The sequence below is a fragment of the Tiliqua scincoides genome, chromosome 2 (genome assembly GCF_035046505.1).
Source record: "Tiliqua scincoides isolate rTilSci1 chromosome 2, rTilSci1.hap2, whole genome shotgun sequence".
Classification (NCBI taxonomy): Eukaryota; Metazoa; Chordata; class Lepidosauria; order Squamata; family Scincidae; genus Tiliqua; species Tiliqua scincoides.
Window position 1 is genome coordinate 33,554,068 of NC_089822.1, and position 27,465 is coordinate 33,581,532.

General features: G+C 42.6%; 2 protein-coding genes across 4 annotated transcripts in view; one reads left to right on the forward strand and one right to left on the reverse strand.

Moving 5' to 3' along the window:
• Nucleotides 1-27,113, reverse strand: RAD17 (RAD17 checkpoint clamp loader component). 2 transcript variants are annotated; one of them, XM_066613542.1, is made up of 17 exons: nt 26,876-27,113; nt 24,014-24,092; nt 21,655-21,909; nt 20,238-20,321; nt 16,469-16,625; nt 12,826-12,962; nt 12,052-12,104; nt 11,652-11,777; nt 11,495-11,564; nt 10,336-10,444; nt 9,834-10,025; nt 8,500-8,585; nt 8,206-8,352; nt 6,408-6,554; nt 4,711-4,831; nt 2,791-2,848; nt 1-742 (listed from the first exon to the last, which is right to left on the reverse strand). In XM_066613542.1, exons 2-17 carry the CDS (start codon nt 24,041-24,043, stop codon nt 475-477), a joined length of 2,040 nt encoding a protein of 679 aa, XP_066469639.1. In that variant the 5' UTR covers nt 24,044-24,092; nt 26,876-27,113; the 3' UTR covers nt 1-474. The 2 variants fall into 2 exon arrangements, with proteins under 2 accessions (XP_066469639.1, XP_066469640.1); XM_066613543.1 differs by lacking the exon at nt 9,834-10,025.
• AK6 (adenylate kinase 6) overlaps nt 27,092-27,465 on the forward strand; it is a 5,473-nt gene continuing 5,099 nt past the window's right edge. The window contains exon 1 of one of the 2 annotated variants that reach the window (XM_066613544.1): nt 27,092-27,233. In XM_066613544.1, coding sequence (XP_066469641.1) covers nt 27,206-27,233 — 28 coding nt within the window. In that variant the 5' untranslated portion in view covers nt 27,092-27,205. Of the gene's footprint in view, nt 27,266-27,465 lie in introns of both variants that reach the window. The other variant, XM_066613545.1, reaches the window with a different exon arrangement.

Genomic DNA, 27,465 nt, shown 5'->3' on the forward strand with positions numbered 1-27,465 from the left:
ACATGTTTTTGTTTAGAAACATCTAAGAGTACTATTTATTAACAAGACATTCAGAGATTTATTTACATCTTCAATAGTACTCAATTCAGAATTTAAGATGCTTGCACTTTTCTATCACTCTGGGTTTGGACCAAACGTGTGCTAACAAAACTATTGACAAACAGTGAAAACAAATGCATTTGCCCATAATATTGATTTCCACACCATCTTATCAGCCGGTAGGAAACATTTTGAAGTGAAGTATACATAGTTGGGGTTTTATACTGTGGAATCAAACAGAAGTGCAGTGGTGCAGGACTGCAATTAGTTACCACCATGTAAAATTAATGTGAACTCATGACAAATTAGTAATGGCTTGGAGCAGTGATAACAGTTTGGGTTATCAGAAACATTTCTAATAAATAAATCAATGTGGATAAGATTATAAAATAATAATACTGAACACTATCACATCTTGGGGTTATTTTCCAACATTCAGTCACTATCATATTCTTCTATGTTTAGCTCATCTTCCTCCATGATTGCTCGTGCTATGATTGGCTGAGGTTGGCTGCCTAGCAGTTCATTCCCACTAGATTGACTAGAAGGAAGAGGGCCTTCATCTGGTTCATTGTCTTCATTGGTTTTGTTTTTCTCCATCTGGATAAACACATTTGTGGGCTGCATCTCAGCAAAATCATCATCATCACTGTCCAAAACTTGAATTGCAGAATCTTTATCAGTAAGAGTTTCAAGTTTCATCCTATGAAGCAACAATAGTAATAAAATTTGAGAAGCAATATACTTACTCTCTTGCACACAATCAGGATCACTGACATGATGAAAAGACACATAGTTCAGACTGAACAGTTGTTTCTCCTACATCAGTGGTGCTCAAAGCGCTAACCACTGTGCACTGGGAACGCGTTCCCTGGCTCAGCTGGCACTTTGAGTTACAGAACGTTGTGTCTCTCTCTGTCCCCAGACCGGGATGAAGCGATGCTCTGGGCAGTCATGTCTTTGTGAAAATCAAGTGCAATGCCCACTGGGGCATTGCACCATGGACACAACTGCCCAGAGCATCACGCTGTCTCGATCTGGGGACAGGGAGAGACGCAGTGCTCCAGAACAAGAAGTGCCGGTCATGGGAGGGAAGGATTTGGCCAAACGCCAGATCCGGCCCTCAGGCCAGGGTTTGCCTGGTCCTGTCCTACACTGATGTTTACAGGCAGAAAAATTTAACACCTTATTAATTACTGCTCAGGTAACTTATAGCACAAGATTACTGAGACGCTCGTACTGCAATGCAGTAGCACTGAAACAGCCTCCACTTTATCCAGCACAGGAATAAATGCTGCTGGAGGTCTCTCTGAAGAAAGGGGATATTCATTCCTCCCCCCCAGAGTAAGCACCAGCAGCTGCTATTGGACTACTTGGGCCTAAATGAGCAAAATTGCTGGCCCAAGTCCAAGCAGCCCCATGTTGGGAAATCAGGCCTGGGAAAGGGAATAGAATAGGATACAGTAGTAGCCACTGTGACTGTTTCCCACCCCCTCCCCACTGAACCTTTATTCTGCCCTTCTCCCACCCCTCTGCTGGCTCATGGAGAGCCTTCAACTGGTATCCGTACTGGTGCCACTAGGCTTCCTGCTGCCACACCTGTGCTCATTCTGCTGGGATTGGGCTGGTTAGGATTGGGCTGTTAGATTGTTAGTCCTTTACACACGAATTGCAGGAAGCATGCTAAATCTGAGATTTGTGTTTTTTCAGTTGGAGGGCACATTAGGATGGAGTACTGAGAAACCTCCATCCTCTTTCCTCTCTTAAAATGGAAATCACAATGTTCATCAACATCTCTCTCATTGGTTTAAAAAGGTAACTGGGCAGTGCTTCCCAAACTGCATTATAATCTATCACACTTTATTTCCCATCCTTTGTCTTCTCAAGAGACAGAGCAGAGATGGCAGGAAGAGTCAGAGCAACAAGCAGAGACTGCTGTCACCACCAGGATAAAGGATGGGCAGAAGATATATGAAAACACAGACAGCAGGTTAACACAGGCAGCTGCCTCTGCAAATCTGTGGTTTGCAAATCTTTGCAAATCTGCAAAGCTGTGGTGGTCACCTTATTGTTCATCACACGTGGACTAGTCATATGACTCAAGGCTTAGGCTTCCCAAACATTGGTGATGAAAGTGGATTACATGTCTTGCTCAACGACATACCAAGTTGTTCCAGCTCCCTTTCACCATCACTTGTGACCCAACCAGAACCATTAAAAGGGAGGACTGAAGGTACAAACCCTGAGCAGGTGTGGACCCTGTTAGCTTGGGCTGGAAATAAATGGCATGGAGAGAAGGTGCACAGGATACAAGAGTACAGGGTATATGTACTATATGTACCCTGTGATATTTCTAGGTTGAGAGTGCAGAAGATGTAGGAAACTGACAAATAGCGAAAGGGTTACATGTAATTTCATAAACTTAGAAAAAATGGCAGATATCAAAGGAGGGATTAACATATCTTATTGCAGTTCTACAAAATGGAATATTTTATATTTGTATTTAAATGCTGTCAGCTGCGTTAAGGCTTCAGGTGGTCATCTAGAAATTATAAAGGTAAAATCACACTTGTTAAATGATTCCATATGGATGCAGAATATGCATAGCCCTTGATATTGTCAGTCCTATACTGAACAGATTTGAGAATCAACAAGCATAGAAGTAGGAAAAGTAAGGATGATGTATGAAAGAATATTCAAACATTAAGATCAGAACAGTGGGTTGCTTTTCATAAAACTTTTGTAGTTTACCTTCTAAAGTGTTTCTTTAAAGGAAGCCTTCCAACATCTTGAATGAAAGTAATCTGAGCTGAGAAAACATATATAAAAATGTATTCATTAAATGCCATTTGAACTTAAATTTATCTATTCAGAATGCATTTTTGCCTAACTTACAGGCAGCCCAACCCTACCACATGTGGTGATGCAGTGGTGCCAACATGGTGTCTGCAGGGAGTTCTGGCCTCCGAAGGCCTTCTCAGGGTAAGCCCTTGCGGGCCTGGTGGGTCAACTGGAACCTGTGCCAGCTATATCACTGGCACAAGTCTACTTGAACACATGAAGGCAGATTAGGCCCAGGGTTAGGAGTCACTGAACATGCTGCTGCCAAACTAGCCCCTTTCCTGAGCCCAGTCTACCCTTGTTCCCGCCCTGTCTTGCACCCCCACCCTGTTTACGCCCTCCCACCCCTGCATGATCCTACTTAGGGGGGAGGGCATCCAGTGTCCACTGCCACATAGAGCTGGCTGCTTGCTGCTTCCAGCAGCAGCCAGCCCATGCACTTGGGCACATCACCTTTTGTGGCAGCTGGAAAGTGTTATGCCACCTGAATGCTCATTCTGGAGGTATAATGCTCCTTCAGGATTGGGCCATTAAGATGCTATTTTGCTAATTTAGCTCAGACAACCATCTATAAAAAAAGCCAATAATGCAATATATATGCAAGTATACATAACCCATAGGAACAGACTTAGAATTAACGTCTTTAAACTCAATTTTGAAAACAATAAAGACTTTGGTTAGAGTTGTTCAACATTATTTTAAGTCACAGCACACTAATTCAAGAGTTGTTTTATAAAATTTAAAAGTTATTTTACACAACATGCAGGGTTGTGGATATTCATAATAAATTCTCCAGGAGTAAATTAACCTGGTAAGGCAATGCCTATCATTTTGTGCAAAACTGTGAAACAGGATTAAGATTAAGACATGTTAACATAAGTATATTTAGTTACAATGGCCATGATCCAAGTAGTCCCCCACCCACCCATGAGTGGGCATTTAAACTAACTGGACATGATGACTTCAAAAAGCCAATGCTAGTATATCACACTGACTAGATTGTGAAACCCAAAACATTTGATTGTGATGTTTGATTGTGTGAATAAGAGTATTCCTAGGATCTCATGCGAAACGTTTCTGGCCTTTCTTCACAAGTGCTACTGAGCTCACATGACCAGCATGATTGTCACAAGAATGTGCTGGACATGGTGATGTATGTGGCCAATTTAAAAATGGGTTTGCTTTTAATATTTAAGACTTTTTCCGGACCGGTGCTTTTCTGCTCTGTGAGGATTTTCCTGTAAGCAACGTTCCACTTTCCTTCCCACACGCTGTATAGTTGCCATGCAGGTTTGGCAAGGTTGGAATTAGTGCAGGTTATCGATCGCCATCACCCCTAATGAATGAATCTGCATAGGTCATCGGGCTGGGATATGCTAACAAGCTACAGACAATGTAATGGCAGAAAAACAGGCCATCATATCAACTTAACAATACTGCAGTGCCTCACATGGGTCTGCTGGCACGTACATTTGGAGAACTAGAATTTTTGAGAACTTCATCTCAGTGAGTAGCACCCAGAGGGTCAGCACAGCACAGTAATGCTGCATCAGTGGAAGTGTCATCCATCAGTGGAAAAGGTTTTGCTCATGCAAGGACTTCTTGCACAAGCAGAATACTGCTTTTATTCACAAATGGCACTTCCACCAATTGGGCAGAGTTACACTGAAGCTCTAGATGCTGTCCAGTATTAACGCCATAACTAAGAGGAACCTCTGTATTCATTTCTGTATATGATGTTTTAACTGTAAACTGTGTTGAATGACTGTGTTTAGGGTTTGACTTTTAAGAATAAACTTCTGTCCAGAATATGTAATTTTTAAATCATACCTTGGTTTCTCATTGGATTTGTCAGCATGGCAAGGTAAGGTAACAGCTGGGTCTTAAGACATAACGGTGGTAAACAAAAACTTGAAAAGAGGAATTTTGCTGCAATGCAGTTTTCTTGATACTATAAATGAGGCAGAAAAATCAAGTGTACTGAATTACTGATACAGAATTACAAACTACAGAAAAACTACAGAATCTCTTTACTATTACACAATTATATATAATAGGATGTAATTCAGCTAAGCTTTCTGTATCTCAGAGAACTGATTTTTAATAAGCTTTCAACACTATTCTACTGAATTGCTCGAACAGCCCAATCCTATGCATGTCTACTAAGACCAAAGAGCCACTACAGTCAATGGGACTTACTCCCAGGAACATGTGTATACGACTGCAGTTCATGAGAGTTATTGAGATGTAATATGAAATACAAATTAGGCATTTTAAAAATTTTAAATCTTCAAGTTCTTTCCAACTTTATCACCCTTGTTTAGCTTTCCTACAGATCACATAAATTAGGATTACCAGACAGAAAGGGGGACAGAGTACCTATACCTTCAACTACGGTATAGAAGAGAGAATTTTGGCAGGTGCAGCTCAACATGGAAGGTTTAAAAAGTTGCACCTGCCAAAATAGTTAAAGGTACAGGGGGCCCCCCATATCTGTGGATCAGGTCTGGGCCCCTTCAGTGCAAGCACCCCACATGCATCCCCTCCTGAGGTGAGGGAAGCTCTGCTCCTCTCATCTCCAGGGAGGTCTCTGAGCTCAGCAGAGGCCGACGATGTCTGTCCCTGACCTTTGTCGAGCTCAGACTGAACTCTGCAGATTAAAAAACGTATCTTCTAGTTTCATGAAAAAACTCCCAATGCCTTATGAGGCATTAAAAATGTCACTTCTGGTTTCTCCATGAGCTTTTTTTTTTAGTTTTTCCAAGTAGTTTTTTTTTAACCTGCTGCGCTCAGCCTGAGCTTAGCAGAGGCCAGAGACAGATGTCCTCAGACTCTGCTGAGCTCAGAGGCCCCTTTGGAGGCAAGGGGTGTGGAGCTCAGAGGCCACACTGGACCATAGGGATGGACATTTGCTCATATTCACAGATTCAGCTATCCACAGGGCCTGTGGATAAGGGGGAACACCTGTATAAGCACGCTATCCCCCTCTGTATGTTGGTCACCCAACTTAAATGGATGGCTCCAAAGATGGCGCAAGTCATCAGGACTCCTTGCAATGTCTCAGAGGATACTGGGATGTACCTCTCAGATCATATCAAATCTTGCTTCATAGTTGTGTCTAAATAGATTGCTTTCTGAATTGTCTGCGCACTCAGGCTGGCCCTGGATTACACTGTGGTGATGACAGTGGATGATGACTCATCCACAATATTTTCCTTTGCTAGATGGGACAAAACAATCTGTAATTGAGTCCTAAATCTTACTAGTACCTCTCTAAATCTTGTAATTGAGATGTTTATCACAAATGTGTAAGCAGCAAGTACACTGCAGCATTGTTTGCTTATGCTACAGTTCAGATGGGAGGAGTGTTTTGCAATCTAAATTTACACTAATCTAATTCTTTAAATATCTAAAAGACATACGCTAGTCTAATTCTTTAAATATCTAAAAGACAATCAAAGTTAAACCATATCTAAAGTTTTACACTTAACACATTTTATAAATACACACACCCACCCCAAACTTACCTTTTTATTAATTAAGAACCACTGTGGTTTATGAAGGGGTCGAAAACCCATTCCTCCTCTGTTCTGGGCAGAGGCTCTGGCTCTGTTTGAATGCATTATACCTCTTGTGGCCACAGATGCACCATACTCCCTCAGTGTAGACCGTGCCTAGAGTAGGTAATAAGACCAAAGACCAAGTATTGGACTTCATTTTGATCTTGTTGTGAAAAGATGCATTAGAAGTGGCCTTGTTCAGGCATAATGCTAATCACAGCCTAAGGGAACCATGGATTTACATGCCCCCCCCAAAACAAAACTTTCCCCCCACTTTAAAATAAACCACAGTTCCACAGTATGCACAGGTGTGCCCTGGTATCCATAGGGGTCCCATTCCTGAAAGCCCCCCGCCCCCATGGTTAATTAAAACCATGGATATCAGTGAATGCTCACCCCAACCTCCAGAGGGGAACTCTGTTCCATTTGCCTCTGTAAGGTACTCTGAGCCTAGCAGATGCTGTGGACGTCTCTGCTGGGCTCAGACTAAGCCTCTCAATGAAAAAAGTCACTTCTGGTATAAAAAAAAAATCAGAAGTGACAATTTATTTCTATTGAGAGGTTCAGTCTGAGCCCGGAACAGGCTGCGAATGGAAACCCGCCAAGGCCGCAGATGGACGTCCACAGCCTCTGCTGGGCTAAGAGGACCTTCTGGAGATGAGGGAGCAGAACTCCCCTGACCTCCAGATGGTGCACATGTGGGGAGGTGTCTGCAGACCCTTTCCCTCGATATGGCCCCGCCCCCCCGTATATAAATTCAGGGAACCACAGCTTAACAATTAGGTACAATTAGATATCCTTAGTTAAACTGCATCTCCTGAGTTCATATGCAACGCAAGGTGATCGGTTTTAAAGTGAAAGTGAAAGATCAAACACTTCTCCTCTCACACATAAGAGGAAAGAGGAGGGTGAGCCCCTGGCTACTTTAGGCATGCTAAATCATGATTCAGAAAAATCTGAATTTCTGGCATGAGATTATGTTAGGAATAGGCAAGACAAAGAGAGGGGGGATATGAATGGGATACGGCCTGACCTGACATCTCAAGAGATCATCTATACTACCTCTAGAGCTAGAAGGGCTACCAAAAATGAAAGATGAAATCATTCACTGGGAGTCTGCACTGTGTGGTACGAAAATGGCCAACCTCTAAACTTGGGATATTGATATGTCACACACCCAAAAAGAGAAGCTAATTACAAAGACTACACTTTTGACCAACAAGAAACTGGGAATTTTTTTGAGATGAACACTACAGCCACCAGGTACATTTGGATATGTTAAAGTTATGCAGTGATTTCACCGCATCAATTTCATGTGTAAGATATGGACAAATGCACTTCCATTTCATGAAACTGGCATTTACCATATCATACTAGGGAGCCCGTTGGTTCAAATTCTTTCTGAAATTTGTCTTAGGAAAGACAACTCATAAGAAATATTCATTACATGACAAACTTCTCCTGTGAATTGAAGCATCAAAACATAGATAAGATATAAATTGATTCAGGAGGTACTTTTTAATTGGACCAAGCCAAATTCATCAAGGTTTTTAATATATGCCAGCCATTCACTGCACAAAAATAAGAATGCATAAGCTGAAGTAGGCAATATGTGTATAAAGCCCATACATTCAACACATACACACTACAGAGTGCTGAACTGACTCACTTTCTAGTTTCTTTTGGTTCTAAATGTTTATTTACAATCTGTGAGGTTTGCTCTAAACTTTCACAAAGTATAAAAACAAATTAAAAACAAACTTACATCCCAGTTACTGCAAAGAAAGTCAGCTGTACTCAAATATTCACTGGCTCTCATAAGATCATCTATGTCAGAGAAAAAGTCTACATAGTTTTGATGAAGGTATAAATTAAATATGTCTCCAGGCATGTGTGATTTTTCTATGACATCCTAATAAAGAAGAGTACACACAATTACTGTTAAACACCCTAAAACACAGTTTTATAGTCCATTAAAAGCATCACAGTTTTATCCAGCAGCTATTAGTATCCTATACAACAACATTTTCACTCATTAACGTACAGTGTTGGCATTTACCTCTGGTTGAACAAGTAAAGGATCTCGTTCATATTCTGATAAATGAGCAGGTAAGCGAGAAAAATCTGACTCTGTTGACAGTTCTCCTATAGGGGAAAATATATATAACACGCTTGAGTTAAATGAGATCAGTTTGTAGTGACAATGATTAAATGTCTGAAGATGGATTCTTGGCTAATAAGGACAAACACATGGGCCAGAGACATGGGGCTTGTTTGTGATTCATATGTGATCATTACTAGCTCCTGTAGCTTGCATCACTACTTCTAACTGCAGTATAAGTAAATTCTGCATTCACACAGCAGTTGGATGTCTCTGGAAAAATGCTGTTCCTAGATAGGTAACTGACTCATTTTTTAATGTACAGTAGTAACCTTTTTTTTCTTCCTGCCTTAAAAGAAGTCAGCAGGAGAAAGACAAGAAGAGGATAAAACAGACCAGCACAGCCATGGAACAAGATGTTAATTCAGGGTTTTTGTCAACACATTTTTATATCCAGTTAAATTTTAGTTGGAACAGTTGCCGCTCTTAAACATGCATGAACAGTGTACAGAAAATACCAGATGGTATCAAATACAGTTTCCCAGATGCATTTGGTGCAGATGCAGCATGCCAGCTGCTGACTAGTACAACTACTTCAACTCAACCCTGATTTATGGTAAAGCAGAGATGCCTAAGCCCACTCAAGAAAGATGGTGTTATATAATGGATTTTGCTCGTCAATAATGGATCATGTTCTGCTTAATGCAAATAAATGACACTGACATAACTCTCAATGCAGATGACATCCTTCTCTCTCAAGTGACACTAACACAACCTTCTCAATGCAGATGACACCCCTCCCTTCCACCCTGTTTTGGGTCTAGTGTCCCCTCAACAATGAAGGGGAGGACTTCAGCTAAGTGGAACCTCAAATTGCTGTGGCATACCTGTGGACCATTCACAACACACCAATATGCCGCAGCACAGCAGCTGAGAATTGCTGACGTAGAGACAGAGAGAGACAGTAAGCTCTTTATGGGAATGATGGTAATGTGCAATCTTATAAAATGATATAAACTAGTCTGGAACTAATGAGAAATGGCTCAGTAGAACTTCAAATAAATAAAACTTTTCATATGCATTTGGACCTCTGGTTATATGAAAAACCAGTAGCAGCAAGTTAAAAAAATTAGAAAAAATTCCTATTGATAACTGCTGACCTTTGCACATTACAGCATCTTATAAGCAAGTTAGTCCAATTGCAGACAGATGGAGAAATTGTCAACAAATTATTTGAGAGAGTTTTTCCTGGCACTTAAAAAATTAACAATAGTAGGTCGAAGTCTGCTTACTTTTGCAGTAAAGTATTTTCCCCAAAGCATGGAAAAGAAAGATGGAGGCATCTTTGCCACCTACAGCTTGTACTTCCTGGCTTTCTAAAGGGTTATCATATTTCTTTTTCTTCTTTACTTTAGATAATGTATCATATTTTAATGTAGAATTTCCCCTTTTGTGTGACTGCAAGCTGTTTTTCCATGGCAACTCTGGCAATCAAAACACAAGAAAATCACCAAACTAGTAGAATTAAAAGCAAACTACAAAAAAAGCATGCTTATTAAGCCAAGGATGTTCTATCTGTGAAGAATATTAATCCTTTAATTTCTTGCTTATTTTTAACTACTCCATATTTATGCAGTTTTCCCATATTAAGGTTGCAATTGTTAAACACATTGGCTCTGGAGACACATGCATTATATAGTTACATGTGCTCCCAAACATGCATGTCTAAGGCTCTTGTGAAAATACTCTTCATATAAGACAGATATTCTGCAGCAAAAAAGGTTCTATATTTACCTTTCAAAGAAAACTGAAGACTATTTATTGCACTCCTAATATCACCTGAACATCCTTTGCAAATCAGTTCTAAGGAGGCTTTATCAGGAAGATCAATTTTTTCTCCATTCTACAAGAAAAAGCAAAAATGCCTGCAACCTTTTCTTTGCAGTCTCAAGAAGTTACAATTGCTGCTACTCTATGGGGACAATATTTATCACCTCCTTGCCACAAGTGTTCATATGATTTTATTAGCATGGTTTAAAACAGAAAAACTTCCCACAAGTAATTCAAGAAATTAGACTCTCATTTGTTTTCAAATCTAAGACTATACTCTGTGATGTCAACAGATGGTACACTGATTTACTGAGTCCATGTTCACCCAGAAATCCCTTGCACACAAAGGCTTCCCCTATCCCATGGTGGAGTTAATACAAATGAAATACACAACTCCTGTTGAGCATGTGAATCTGCCCCCAGGGCGAAATAAATATGAAAGGCTGCAAATGTGGAAGGTGTGGGCACCTCAGAGCAACTACAGCTTTCTACATAAGAGCCTCTCCAATTTATTGCTTACATTTTTATCCAGTCTCTCCTCTAGAGGAGTTCATAGTGGCATTTATTTATCTTTCTGGACATTTATATCCCATCTTTCCATCTCCTAAAAGTTCCACAATGTGGCTCATGTTTGGTTTACAAACACCACACATTTCCTCTTTCTTTCCTTCCTCCTCCACTGTGAGAGAGTGGGCGTGGCCAACTTTTAAAGGCACAGCAGGAGGTGTGCTTTCTGCCCTGCAAGCCTTCCTTCCATTTCTCCTCCTCCCCACAGAGAAAGTTTGTGAATTCCTATGATGGGGAGGGGCAGATGGTCCATCCATCCAGTCCCTCCTCACTTTTATCACTATAACAAGTTGTAAGGTAGATTAAATTGAAAAATAGTGACTGGGCCCAAGATCACACAGGAAGTTTTGTGTCTGAGTGGAGATTTGAACCAAGGTCTCCCCAGCCACTACCATTAAGCCCACTTTGTAAAAGTTTAAGCCAATTTTTGGATGGAGTGAAATTCACACATTCCTCTCTTCACTATATGTTATTTCTTAAATTTTTACAACATGAACACATCACACGTATCCCAGTGCTATTTTAATTCCAACAGTTTTTAAAAAAATTTGCCTACCATGCTGGCCTCTGTTGCAGCTATTCGATTCAGAACTTTCATCATCATTGTTGGAGCCACTGGGTTAAAACTGAGAACAGTGATAAGAAAAAGGTATCAGGATTAGTTTCACAGTATATCTATGCTTATAACCAATGCATTTAACACATTTCTTTACCTAATATTAGATATAAATAGCTCCTCGTGAATCTCCTTTGGGAATAGCGACCTTTGGTTGCTAGCTCCACTGAAACCATCCGATATTATAAATACAAGAGGGCATCTGCCAGTCCGCACAAACCTCCTAGAAGGCAAAAAGAAAGGGTTACTGATAGTCATAAGTTTTAATACCAGCCATCAGACATTAAACTAGTGATATTAGAAATTGGCCCAAATCTACCTCCTCCAGTGTGTCATCTACCTTCCCTCTGTCCTACCACCAACTCAGAGGCAAAATAAGAATATAGAGAGTGGTATTTGATAGCAGAACAATCTGCAGATAGGGGACTGGCACTTTGGTCCACCACTTAAGGTGGCTCTTTGGCAAAGGTATTTGCTGACCAAGACTTTATACATACCTCAAGATTTCATGTAGACGACTAGGGTCACGATAAAAATGGTTTGGCATATCCTATGGAAACACAATATTGTTATTCTAGCATGTTTGCACCACTAGTATGGCTGCTGACCCTTAATCTGCAGGGACCAATACAACATACACCCAGTCATGTGCTCATTTATAATACCATATACAAACAGGGTGGGGTCCAAATTGCTACTTCAGACCCAAGAGCTTCTGGACATGTCCAGAAAGCTCTTCCTATGTTACAAGCTGCTTTGGAGATGACCCCCAGCTTCAAAAATTGTTTGCATTGCAGCATGGGAAGAGGAGGTGCTATCTGCATTACAAAAGTCTCAAGCCTTCTTGGAAACATAAAAATAATTGCGCAATTCTTTTAATTTTAGCCATAATGCTCAAGGTAAAAGATACATCAGCCCTAGAGTAAAGGAACATTAGTCCTGTTAAGTGTCCTATGGCAAAGTCAGTTTCTATAAAAATACAGATTTCTGATATAAACCATCAAAATCAGGACTTGTAATATTTGAAAATGTAAAGGTGAAAAACCAAGTTCTACGAGACAGGCTAAGCAAAATTTCAAATAATTGTTCCTGTGAATCTGCCCTTAAGTGTTCCACCTTCTGCCTCCACCGCTCCCACTCTCCATGCATGTGTGCACCAGTCTCAGTATGAGGATCACTTAACAAAAATAAGGGAATAATCAATAAGGGAATAATTTAACCAAATAGTTAAGAGAACGGTTTTATGACTAAAGTATTGAACTAAATCTTACCTCCACAAGAATAAGTCTTTTGTCAGTTTCCATGGATTCTCCAACCATCTGAAGCTTGATATATTTGTTTGCTCTTAGCAGAAACTCTTCAAAAAGAGCTGTCTGGCTCTGATAAGGAAGGATCTGAAATTCTGATTCTAAAATAGGAGAGCTTGTTTTAAAACCTTAATAATATAAAAATAATCTAAACACAATGATTCAGTGTCTATCTGCACATGAATTCTGTTTTCCATTCTGTTCGTTAGAGCAACCCATGCTGGACAATGTCTGCTGCCCTTACTGAAACCCACCAAGCATATAGATTACAGGGACAGGATGGGCTGTACAACTATAGTTCTTCGGGGGGGGGGGGGGAATTGCAACACAGTCATACCCTATACTGAACATAGGAAGCAGCATTATATCAGGACAGACCACTGGTCCATCTAGCTCAGCACGGTTCACACTGACCAGCAGTGCCTCTTTCAAACTGGGTTCTTTCAACCCTACCTAAAAATGCCAGACTGAACCTAGAGCCTTCTGCATGCAAACCATGTACTTCACCATTGAGCTATGTCCCCTCACCAATATCTGCTAAGAGGCAGGAAATCCCATTGAGGAATCAGGTCTGCTTCACCCAGAGCTAGCCCATCCATGAGGCCAACTGAAGTGATCACCTCAGACAGCAGACTAAAGGAGGGTTCCCACCTCTGTCTGCCTACTTGCCTCCACTACGCCTCCTTTTCCTTTCATTCCCTGGACTGGAAAAGGAAGAGAGGGACAGAGAAGAAGAGGAAATGTGGAGGAGTGTGCCGAGTTAGAACACCAGAGTGGGAGGCACAGACGCTGGCTCATTGGGTAAGGAAGGGCAGCATTTGACATGCCACATCAGGAGGTCTTAGACTGGTCCTGGTCTGAACACAGATGTCTATCCTGCTTTCATTTTAAACACTCTAGTGTTGTGCAAACCATTATTTATTACTGACTTTTTTGTGTATTTCACTCACAACCAGTTCTATTGAAAAACAAATTACACTGGCAGAAATTACTAAAAAATAATCAATTGATAGCATCACTTTCCCTTCCTGGACTAGAGTCTTCTGCCAGAGCAAGGGCAATTCACTCCAATAGAAAAGCAACTGTGGTTCCCCATACTTCCCCATTAGTGAAGTGGTGCACCTCCACTTTCCCTCAGGAGGGCCCTCTAGGAAAGGAGGTTCTACAGGTATGTGTCAATTAACAGCAGGGATACTTTTTTGAAGCCCATCATGAAGCAAAGGGGGCATTAATCAAACAGAATCTTGAGAGCCTGGGAGCTTCCTCCTAAGCCCATTGAGAATGCTCCAAAACTGGCAAGGTAAAAAACCGAGAATAAGACTGAAATTACTGCAAGAAGATAAAAAAAGAGCAGGATTTGGATTACCAGACTGGGAACTATATTATCAAGCAGCAGCCTTAAACTGGATAAAAGATTGGGGACTTGTATTGAACGAAAAAATCTTAACATTAGAAGCACACGATTTACAAATAGGCTGGCATGCGTTCCTCTTTTATGATAAAGTTAAACAGCATGGATATTTTAAACAACATATTTTAAGAAGATCTCTAATTTGGATATGGGACCAGATAAAATATAAGATATATTTTAAATTACCTAGATGGATAAAACCTCTCGAAATAGCAACCAATCCGAACTGGATTAAAAAAGATCAAAATAAACCATACAGTGACTTGCTGAATAATAAAGGAGAGATTTTAAGTAAGTCTGAGTTAGAAGAGAAAGGAATAAAGCTGGACTGGTGGAATGAAATGCAAATAAGAACAAGATTACGAGAAGACCAAAAAATAGGTCTATATGAAGAAGATATAAGTTTTGATAAAATATTTTTGATTGATGAGGGGAAGTATATAAGAAAAATGTACAGTTTTCTCCTGGAGATGAGAATGGAAGATGAGATCGTTAAAGATGCAATGGTGCGTTGGGCAAAATTTTTTGGATATAATATATCAATGGATGATTGGAATCAAATTTGGAATACGAATATTAAGATAACTAAAGCAGTGACTTTTAAAGAGAACTTATATAAAATGTTTTATAGATGGAATTTAACACCAGAGAAGTTAGCAAAAATGTACTCTGGGTTATCAAATAAGTGTTGGAAATGTAATGAGCTAGAAGGAACTTTTTATCATATGTGGTGGACATGCGAAAAAGCAAAGAAATATTGGAAGATGATACATAAAGTGTTGCAAGAGATATTGCATTGTGTATTACCATTCAAACCAGAAATATTCCTCCTAAATGTGACATCAGAAATTAAAGACCAACCTAAGAAACACCTTATTGTAAATATTGTTACAGCGGCAAGAATATTGTTTGCGCAAAAATGGAAATCTATAGATGTACCAACTAAGGAAGATTTAATAGATAAAATCTATGAAGTAGCAGAAATGGAAGTTTTAACAGAAAGAATGAAAGAGAGAGATTTAGATAGAGTAAGAAAATATTGGAAGTTTTTTTATGATTGGATAGATAAATCTAGTTAGATAAAATTGAGTGTTTCGTAAAAATTAATTTTTTTATATTCATAAATATGCGAACCTCTGTATTGATGATTATTGTGTTTTTTTTAATTAATTGAATGATGTATGTTGGAATCTGGGGCCAACCCTTATGTGTAACCTGTGTCGTACCCTACCCAAAGTTAAGCCTATTTCCTTTCCTGTATCTGTAATGAATGAATAAAATATATTGGGGGGGGGGGGGAAAAAGAGAATGCTCCAAAACTGCCCCACTGCCATCCATGCACCTGAAATACTGCTCTTAATTCTCAACATGCTGGCTGCTCCGCCAGCTGGAAATCAACCCAGCAGGCATCGTGTGGGGTGAGCAGATGGGCCAGCAACAAGTCAGAATACCACCCATTAGCTGGCCCAGTGTGATGCCTGCTGGCGTGATTTCTGGCTGTCTGAGTAACCAGCACTTTCAGGTGCATGGCAGAGCAGCCAGCAAGTTGAAAATTAAGAGCAGCCTTTCATATCCACAGGTGGCAGTGGGGTGGAATGTGCATGGTGGGTTCAGGAGAGGCTCCCAGGCTGGCTGACCATTGAGGGACCACTGTATATGTGGCTCGTTGTTAGTTGGAACATCACAAATGTGACACACCTGTATTTCAGAGCTCATAAAGAAGGAAGTGAAAAGTATCCATTCCTAAAGGGTTCTTGTGAGGTAGGCAGGAGGACTGAGTGACAGTGCAGAGGGAGGCCTATCTAGTAAGTGAGGTAGGGAGCTGGAAGGCAGATGGGTAGCTTGTTAAGCAACACTTTGTAAAACAGGAAACTTGATTAACTGGAATCTCTTTACCTCAGGTGGACAGAGATGCCAGTTAACCAAGTGTGCTGGTTAACGAAAGACCACTTAAACAAGTTTATACTGTAACTTTAACGCTCTTGGTGCATGAACAAGCCCTTTGGAGTACCTAATGCTAATTACTGGACTGTATCCACCATGCGGAATTTAGTCTTATTAGTTTTAAGGAAATGTGCCACCATTTGATGGTCTTTGAACTGTGATAAAAAACAGATACACAACCTAGGAAGTATTTTGAATACGTTCCAACTGCTTCTATTGCAAAGTTATCAGTGCATTCCAATTAAGTTTTACCATGGTGCAAAGTGTCTTGGAAATCATCTTTCTTGAAGTCTGGCAATATAGGATTTATCCATTCCTGCACTTGAATGCCAAGGTCCTTCGATAAAATTTCCACAGTTGCAGACTTTCCACAGCCCGGGGGACCAGTTAACAATAAAACAGAACCACCCTGCAATGAGACCATGTCACTTTCAGTCAAATTTGCAATACCTGAAGGCAAGAACAGTGTAGAGTCCAATAAAAGAGAACTGATTTACAAATGAAACAGTCAACAGAAGTTGTATAGGAAAAGTCGTATTCCCTGCATTTCACTGCATTTATACATGTCTGAGATTAATTTCTTATAAGACTTGAAAGATATAGTTCATAAGACTATAATTCATAAGACTTGAAAGATATAGTTGCAGTAGAATGCTACTGAAATAATAATATTTGAAAAATTCAGTATTAGATTAGAGGTGACTATGGCTGATAAGTTTTGAATTAGAATGGGGAAAAAATAAACCCAAGAAGTACAAAGACAATATCTAGCATGGTTTCCCAAACGCTTGCCAATAATTCACACAGTCCTATAAGTAGGCTCAGCAGTAGATCTCATGCTTCTATTGACATGAGAGAACCTTTTAATCTTTTCCAGTATACCCCTGTAACGCTCAGCAACCATCTTCCCTGCCTGGCAGCCATCTTCTGTGCCTATCAGCCATGCTCTGTGTGTCTCCCATCTCCTGGGAACTGTCCGCTTTCTCACTGGACCATTCCCGTGAGAAGCTGAGCTCAAAACAATGACCTCCAGCAGCTGCACCTGCCCAGTGTTATGAGAATCAGATGATAAGATGCATTCCCAAGCATTCCCCAAAGCTCAAGGCTATGTTTACTCTTCATATGTTCAACTTAGTGGCACCTGCTTGAGAGCCCTTCTCCCAAATGATGTTGGGAACATGTCTTGTAATGCCACTTTAGCAGTAAACACTTAAATCTATATAAGCCCCTATGTTTGGCCATTGCTTTGCTCTTGGACTGTGCAGACAACGCTAGCAGGTTGCATAGCCCAGTGGGTTACTTGGAAATGCTTTAAGTCTTATGCCTGGAGATGCTTGTGTAAGCCTCATGCCTGGAGGTGCTCCTGTAAGTTTGATGCTCTTAGATTCTAGACCAGCCATTTTCAACCCTTTTCAGCTCACGGCACACTGACAAGGTACGAAAGTTGTCAAGGCACACTACTAATTTTTAATTACATTATTATGTTACAATTACTTTAATATAACTAAGGGCACAATCCTAACCAGGTCTACTCAGAAGTAAGTCCTATTTTGTTCAATGGGGCTTACTCTCAGGAAAGTGTGGTTAGGATTGCAGCCTTATATCATTAAAGAAATTCATGAGAAGCTTGGAGAGGGAAGTATATGTGGTTTCTGGAAAGAAGGTACAATGTTTTGATCAAACTTTTATCAATTGATATGCTTTGATATGCCAGGAAGTGTTGGCAAAGAGATGAGACTGAGCAGATACTGGAGAAATGTGGGGTGTGGGGCAGTGAGGAGATGTGACTGAAACAAGTGCAGAATTCACTGGGCTGGGGGGGAGAGGGAGAGAGAGAGAATGCAGGCAACTGATTCTGGACTTTGGAAGGTGGGGAAGAGGGAGGGAGGGGGGCAGTAAGAGAGGGGTTAACTGCAGTCAAGATGGGGGGAAATGTGTGTGTAGGACGTGGGGTGTAGGAGAAGAAAAGCATCAATTGCCTGCTCATGTATTCAAGAAAGAGTGTGACCAAGAGCCCAAGCTTCTGTATGTCTACTCAGAAGTTAAGCCCCATTATAGTCAATGGGGCATACTCCTAGGAAAGTGTGGATAGGATTGTGGTCCAACGCCCTTACTGTCAAAGCCAAAAAGTGCCTTGCCAGTGGAGGCAATGCAGGGAGGATCACTTTGGGGCATTGCAGGCAAGGAAAAGGATCCTTTCCAGCCAGCTGCTTCGCTGGATCCGTACCTGCTTCCACCTTCTGGCTGGCTGCTCGCTCTCACTCCCTCTGTGCTCCTGCCACCAGGAGCTCTTCCAGGCTTCTTTGGCTGCCCGGCTGCCCAATCAGTGCAGGCACCAGCAACAGCAGGAGCTTCGGAGCCCCTTTGCGGGCTGCTCCTTTTTCTCCTGCGCGAGGTTCCAAGCAGCCGCTTCTCCTGCATGCACGCACAGCTGCTGAATGACTCCATGCCCCCGTGGCACACCAGTGTGCCATGGCACAGCAGTTGAAAACCACTGTTCTAGACAAATAAAGGTCTTTCATGACAAACTTGGACTAGACTTGATTCTTTTTCAGATTCCAAAGAACCTTCAGCCCACTGGCGAGCTAGCACCCGGAACAGCCCCTGTGCTGCCCATGTTACTAGAGTACATTCACATTTCTTAGATCATATTGCAGCAAGCTCCACAAAGCACACAAAAAGTTTATTTGCAAAGAAGGGTTTTTATCATTTGCTCCCTATGTTCTGCTATTTACCACTCGGAAAAAGACAGCTAACTGTACATTTTTTTCCAATGGTATCCCAGATGTTAGTACGCTCCAATTTGCATTAACTTTATTTTCAAGTCCACTGTACTTTTTCCTAAGAAATTTGTTTTTGTCTATGAATTCCTAGACCAGGGGTGTCAAACTCATTTCATCCTGGGGGCCACATTGGATTCATGGCACCTGCCAAAGGCCGAACTCCAAGTGTGGCACCCAGAAGTGACCTGAACACAGGAAGTGACATCACTTCCTGTTTTTTTAAAAATCTGAGGCTTCCCTCACGCTCTGCTACCTCACCCCACCAGACCTCATTCTACCACCAAGCATCCCCTGCCCGCCAGCCAGCCAAGCCTCCCAGTCGCCCCCCAGCCCCCATTCTACCACCAAGCATCCCCTGTCCGCCAGCCAGCCAAGCCTCCCAGTCGCCCCCAGCCCCCATTCTACCTGCCACTAGTCAGGGCCAGGGAAGCCACGCACAGCGGCTCCTGCTCCCAGACCCCCTCTGGCCATGACCAAAGCCCAGGAGAGCTCTGGCTGCAGCTGGAGGGAGGACTGAAGGCTGGAGATGCCGTGCGTGGGTGCTCCAGCTCTCAGTCACCCTTCTGGCCATGGGCGAGCCCTGCTCATGCCTGGAGGGAGGATGGAAGACCGGGGACGCCGTGCACAGCTGCTCCAGCCCTCAGTCACCCGTTCCAGCTGCAGGTGAGACCTGCTCATACCCGGAGGGAGAACTGAGGCCTGGGGACGCTGTGCGCGGCTGCTCCAGTTCTTGGAACTCTCTCCAGCTGCGGGCGAGCTCTGCTCGTGCCCAGAGGAAGGACTCACTGTGCGCGGGTGCTCCAGTCACCCCTTCCAGCTGCGGGTGAGGCCGACTCGCAGCCAGAGGGAGGACCAAGGGCCAGGGACGCCATGCGTGGCTGCTCCAGCCCTGGGAACTCTCTCTGACTGCAGAGCTGTGCTCGTGGTTGGAGCGAGCGGGGGTGGGGCAGCCCCAGAACTCCACCAAAGCTTGGGGGGCTGCCCAAAATGGCCCGCAGGCCTTACCTTTGACACCCCTGTCCTAGACCATTTCACTACGAGGTGACCGCATTAAGTATCATGTAAAAAATACTGCTGCAAAATTCTCTCCTCACTTCTTCTGACTTTACTTCCAAATATTCTGAGAATACCTATTTTTCCATTAAAATCTACCATACTTTAATTAGAGGATCTACTATAGAAAGCTCTCAATAAGAAACATATTGCCATGTGAAAAACTTAGAAATATTAAATTTAACCTGCTTTGCCTGTCTTTGAAATACCCGAGTTTTTAACCATGCTTCAACTTCTTCAATTTTTTTCTTGTGTATAGCCAGTTCATTCTAGAGAGAAAGGAAATTTGAAATATGTATAAAAATATAAAAATGGTAAAATGTATCCTTTAGGAGCACTGAAGTATATGCTTCTATCCTCAATATAAATTAAATACAACAGTAAGCACAAGAAAGAAGTGACTGTATTCTCTTTTATTTTCTGCTTGTAGACTAGGTGTTTAACCCTTTTATATGTCAATCAATTTTGGACTGGATCCAGGTTATTGAATCCAGATTATTGGATTCAGAATTTTATAAAGATAAAATTATAGTGTTATAGAGGCACGTTTGCGCCTCCTCAGGAGGAAGCCAGGCTGGTGCTCCAAGAAGCACCGGCCTGCAGAGGCTGACGGAAACCTCCATGCCAGCTCCCTCCCAGCGCCTTGTGTCGGATCAGATAAGCTGACGAAAGGTAGGTGTTGGGGAGGTGGGGAGGAGGGAGAGAAGCGTTCCTGGGTGGGGGAAGGGCGGGCAGTGGGCGGCCCTGGGGGCGGGCAGATGGTGAGCAGGTGGTGAGGCTGAGATCCAGCAGTTATGCTGGATCCCAACCTCCATTCCCGGGGAGAATGGAGTGGCTTCAAGCCACTCCGCTCTCCTCGGACTTGTGCCGCCTCCAGAGGTGGGGCAAGTCTGAGGAGACCCATAGGGGCCAGCAGCCCTTACCCAGAGGTAAGGGGAAATGTTTCCCCTTACCTCTGGCTGAGCTGCTTATGTCCACTATCCTGTGCTGGATACAGTACAAGCCTCCTGGCTCGCCTGTTCCAGTGCAGGATAGGATTGCACCCTTAGTCTCCAGGTTTGGGGATGCAGCAATTATGTTAATGTGAAATCCTAGGCTCTGATCCAGACCCAATTTTTCCAGGCATTCAGAGGACATCCTCAGTATTTCTGGCGAAGACTACGAATGGAAGAGCTTGCCCATAAATGGCTCCTTTATCCTTCATAACCTTCTTTAGGAAATAAACTGAATAATGGGTTTATCAATGATAGTTGTTAACAACCTAGCATATTTCAAGTAAAGTTGTAAGAAATTCAACCATTATTTTATTTCATTGAAGGCTATGGTACTTCATTAACAAATGCAAAAGGAAGTTAGTGCAAAGGATTCCAAATATCTCCTGTCAAATCTTTAAAAAAAATTATTTGGAACCAAATCCCAACAATTTCAACTGCATAAATTTCCAAGTTCATTTAGAAGCAAGGCATAAACTTCATGCACTTCTGTTCATTTCTTAGCAGTTGCACTATTCAGAGTTTCACAACTTTCCCTTTCAAGATACCATCTCTAAAAGTAACACTATAATTTCATCTTTAAAAAATGAAATTATAAATTAGACTCTACCTGAGCTTTGGGTTTGTATTTATCCACCCATGGTTCAGTCTGGGTGAGATTTTGTCTGGAGAGTTGATGCTGATCATCTTCAGAAGAAGGTTTCCCTTTTTTTCTCTCACTCTTGCCTCTCCCTAGCTGAGAAAAATGTTCTTTTATCTTCCAACGGTCAATAGTATCTGTAGTCGACTTCTTAAGAGGAATACTAGAAGAGGATTTTGTATTCTTTCTGAGATCACTAAAAGATGGTTCTACCCATTCAGTCACCTGAAAAAATGCAAGCATACAAAAGTTATTGCATTGTAGAAATGCGCTGATTTTTAACCTAGTCTATATATTATCACTGCTTATCTTTGCAGTAGAGTAGAGTAGCCCAAGTTCTTACCAATCCTCCCAATCCTAAGGGAAAGTGGCATCTGACAGCCCAATTCTGAGCTGCCCGGGGCGTGTGGCTGCAGCGGCGCCAAGAACGGCTGCTGCCGGATCCTGTGTACCTCAGCCTGCCACAGGTGGCACCTTGGAAGAAGGGGACTTTCATCCTCTTCTCCTGGGTAAGGGAAGCAGTCCTGCAGTGGGGCTACTCACTTTACCGCCGACCAAAAGGCGTTCATGTAGGGCGCCGAACCCTGCACAAACAGACAGGATACATTGGAGTGGAGCTCCAACAGGCCCACTTCTCTGCCTCCCCGCTCCCTCCCCCTGGCATGCCTCTTACCTGCCCTCTTCCGCCCTCCCCACAATTTCGCCCTCCCCGGAATGCCTCCTCCCCGCCCTTGCTTACTGTGCCGCGGCTCGGCAGTCTTGAGACTGCCGAGCAGCGGAGGCCGGAAGCCCACCCGGCACCAGGACTCACAGACGTGCCTTACGGCACATTTGCAACAGTGCACAGTGGCACAAAGCTGCTGCTCCAAGCTCAGAATTGGACTCTTAGTTTGCATCACAATGGAAATTAAGCAATGTTACTCAAATACAAGAAAAAGTGTTTAGAATTAACATGAAACCATCAAAAATATTGAAAGTATGCATGAATGCAAACATTTGTGGACATGGAGAATAATTCTATAGCATTTTGACACTTAAAAAAAATACTGTTTATTTAGGTCACAATCCTACACATTTTCCTGGGAACAGGTTCTGTTGAATTTCACAGGCCTTACTTCTAAATAATGCATAGGATTACACTAGAGGTTCCCAAAAAGTGTGCCACAGTGCACTCACAGAGGTGCCATGCAGTCCCACACAGTCACTTCTTTCTGGCTTGCTGGGCTGATGTTGTGCCATTCTCGTGAGATCCCGTGCTATGTTGGCTTGATGAATTGGAAAGAAGAGACTGCGTGGCACCCTTGTGAGTGTGAAATGGCCCCAGTGAGTTTGGGAATCACTGAATCGAACTGTTAGTTTTCTATATGTAGCCACTGCATATCAATTATTTACAGCATCATTTATCAGAAGTACAGGTATAACCTAATTATCCAAGGATTTTTCACCTGCAGTTTTATCTCAACGCGATGAGAATGGCACTTTAAAATAAAGGAAAAAAGTCATTTAACAATAGCCTTGTTAATGTGAGAGAAGGTAGCCAGCTGATAATCCAGCAATCATTCTCTCTCCAGGCACTTAGAACATGTTTCATAAAACCTAAATTCTAATTCAGCTAAATTCACTACAATGGAAGATGCTTCCAAGATGCTTTTATTCAACTGACAAGTAAGTGAGTTCAGAAGGACTCCCAAATTCTATCTATCCAGTTCCCTTAAGTAAAACTTGAACTTTGTTCTTCTTAGCTGTCAGAATTAAACAGCCTGCAAGTAATAGATTGAACAGTACTATTTTGCAAAAAAATATTTTAGGTTATCAGATTCCACTGTTTGGAACAATACTTTTCTGACTATGCAGTTCATTAGTTCACCACACTCAGAATCATGCCCTTCAATTGTAACTTTGGGTAAACTTTGGGAATTATAAGCTAATTAATCAACACCTAATTTTATTCTTCTGTTTAAACATTCATTTAGAACATTATCAACTGAACTTATTTCCAATAACCATTTCTAGTATGCAACATTTCAGAACACTCATCTCATTTTTCTTCATATCAGCTGTGCAAGACAGATCACACCATTGCTTTCCTTTCAAAGAACAAGGTGTGCAACATACAACTTGTTCAGAACAATTCAGAATGAACAGAGAGGGATTTAGAATGTGATTTCCCAATTGCTATTGTCAGGCCATCTGAGGCCTTAAACACACACAAAAAATACAGGACAAAATTATTCCTTGCATTTGCACAAATGCTTGCACATGGAACTGTCCACAGTCTTTTCTTAATATTTACAGTAGCATCTACTTCAGTTGGAAATGTTTCATTTACCTGTCGCTTGGCAGAAGTTTTTGACATCATCAACCTTTGTAGTTTCCATCCGAAACATATGACAGCTCCTTAAAATGTCCTGAAAAAGTGGGGGGAAAGCCTTAATAAACCAACTTTTTAGGACTAGAGTTTAAAGCTTTTAGACCAACGAGAACAGACTTGCAAATAATTGCAAACAACTCCTTTCTTCTCCATCAGTACTTTTTCTAGACTTAGAATACTATTTTTATGGCCAAAAAAGAGAGACAGTACAACACCTGTGACACCTCTATAATACTTTCCTAAATTTAACACAGAAAAGCATTATGGTGGATGTATGTGCATCTGCAGTACTTTTGTCTCAAGCAACAGCTACTGATGCCTTTAAAAAACTGTATGCAGCTGGCAAAATGTTTTCATCCAATTCAGTTCAATAGTATCTGCATATGTTCCTCTCCAAGGGGTGGGGGGAGATGCATCAGGTAAGGGCAGTTTTACCACTAATTTGAGGGCAACTGTTACTTGCACTAAGCAAGTGGAAAACTGTATTGCAAACAAGAGACTAGATCAAGCTTCTGTTTGAACTCTATGTGAAGACATTTAGGTTGTAATCCTATATTCACTTACCTAGCTGAACGCAGCAGGACTAATATCTGAGTAGACATGCACAGAAGTGCACTGTTAAGGTCTAAAAAAGTTTCCATAATAGTACAGTATGTTTGAAAAGGAAAATCAAAGTATAGTCACATTTACACAAACAATTAGATTGTGAAACTGATCTTTAAATCCTTAGTAAAACCAAAACAGAACAATACTAACACTTTCATAAGTAAAATATGTTATGGAAGTAAGGATTGTATTCCAACAGCTAAATGATACAGGTTACACAGGTGACTGTAGATTCACTTGAATGTGTGTGTGTGTGTGTGTGGGAGAACAGGAATTTATCACCATTTAGCAATATAAAAATAATCATAAGCTGTCTCCACTAAGGACATGCAGATAACAAAGACAAGCCATTCTTAAGAATCTCTGTAGAGAGGAGGAGGTAGGTTGTAAGGCTGCAATTCTATACACACTTCCTGAATGTAAATCCTCCTGAATAACATGGGACTTACTGCTAAGTAAACACGTATAGGGTTGTGTGGTAAGTTTATAGGCACAAGGCAAATAGGCATTAGCAAGAGAGAAAGCTAGAGGGAAAGGTTACAAGCACAAAACAGGAAGTCTAGTAGTTCTCATGCCCGTAGATTGCACAAAAACACCCACAAGTCAACCCCAATCGTCCAATAATATACACAGAGTGCTTTTCATTGCTTCTGGGAGAAACATCCAAAACATGTTTCTCCCAGAAGAAGAAGTGGTAAGTTACATGGCTGGAAAAGTACTTTAGGAAAAAGTACTTGCTCTTTCAGACATGCTACTTCCTAGGAGGTGAAAGTTCCCTTACAGTGCAGTCCTATGCATGACTCTTCAAAAGTATGTTCCATTGCACTCAGTGGGACTTAGGGCCCAATCTTATCCCACTTTCCAGCATCCTGCAGTGGGGGAGCAGTCGCAGAAGCATCCTCAAGGTTAGGTAACATTTGTTCCCTTACCTTGGGGCTGCATTGAGGCTGCATTGGTGCTGGAAAGCTGGATAAGATTGGACCCTTAGGGACCAATGTTATCCAACTTTCCAGCACTGGTACAGCCACAATGTAGCTCTGAGGTAAGGGAACAAATGTTCCCACACTTTCAGGAGGCCTCTGTGACTGCCTCCCCACCACAGGATGCAGTGCACACCCCACTGGCATGACTGCACTGGCACTGGAAACTGGATAGGACTGGGCCCTTAGGCTGCAATCTTATGCATACTTTCCTGAGAGCAAGCCCCTTGGAAGACAATGGGACTGTCTTCTGAGTAGAGAAGCATAGGATTGTGTTCTCAGTACCAAATCAATGTGTATAGGCTTGCTTTCTAAAGCCAGAATTGACAAAAAGAGAATGAAGATTGGCTAAACTTGCTGGAAACAAATATAATACTGGAAGAAAATTTAGGTGCAAACTTTAAGGTCACTTGAGGCCACAATCCAGAGATGCAATACTAAACACGCTTGCTAGGCAGTACCCCCTCATGAGCTTAGATCAACAGTTCCCAACATTTTTTCACTTGTGCACCCCTTGACAGCCCATTTCCATAAACTGTACCCCTCACATTAGCAAAATTTTTGTAATTAATGTACTTGCTGTTATTTCAGATTAATACGTCTTCAACTTCTGCTCCATATCTGATAATACACAAATTGATGACCAGAAACTAGCAGTTGGTGGGGCTTTTGCAGCCAGTGGACTGCCTTTCTTCCTGCCTTGCCAGCCCCACAACACATTCTAATAAAAACCTGCCTTTTCCTGTCATTATCCAATTCTTTTTCGAGTGCCCTTAAATGTACTCCTGGGGGTACCACTGACTTCCACTGGGAACCAGGTTAGTCAACTGCAGGTTGACCAGCCTCTCCCCCCCCCCAATAATCCAATTCTTTCTCAAGTACCCCTAGCAAGTACCCCTGGGGGTACAGATACCCCAGGTTGGGAACCCCTGGCTTCCACTGGGAACCAGGTTGCTCAACTGCAGGTTGACCTGCCTCCCCCCCCCATTATCCAATTCTTTTTCAAGTACCCCTAAAGTACCCCTGGGGGTACAGGTACCCCAGGTTGGGAACCCCTGGTTCCACTGGGAACCAGGCTGGTCAACCACAGGTTGAGCTGCCTCCCCCCCTTATCCAATTCTTTCTCAAGCGCCCCTCAAGTACCCCTGGCAAGGGCCCCGGGGGTACAGGCACCCCAGGGTGGAGACCACTGGCTTAGATTAACCTTCTGCTGGCTACGCAGTGAGGGACGTACCCCAAGTGCCTGAAGGCTGCCTGACCTCCAGCACATTATCCGAGGGCGAGACTCCGTGCAGCGGCGCTGCTCTGACGCCCAGCCCAGCCCAGGCAGCCCTTCGGCTCTCCCCTGCCTCGAGCCTCCTCCGTCCCGGCTGGGCCTCGCACACGCCTCGGCGCTTAGCTGTCCCTGGCCCGCCTGCCTCCCCGCTGCTCCTCAGGGAGGCCCTCCGAGTGCGCACAGCCCTCCACCGCAAGCGGGCGGTGACGCTATCGGCGCGCGCCTCCCGGAGCAGCGCTGTCAGTCCGCACGTGCCTTCCTGGGACGGTCCCTCAGAGCGCCGGCAGGATGCGGAGACCCAACATTCTTCTCACCGGTGAGAGCCAAAGCGGGGCCAGGAAGGGGCAGGTGGGGAGCGAGACCTGCCACCCACACCCAAGCACAGACCACGCAGGGCCCAATCCTGTCCACACTTACCTGGGAGTAAGCCCCACTGACTCTAATGGGACTTCCTTCTGAGTAGACAGACATAGGATGGGGCTCTCAGGCTGCAGTGCTAGCCACACTTTCCTGGGAGTAAGCCCCATTGACTCTAATGGGACTTCCTT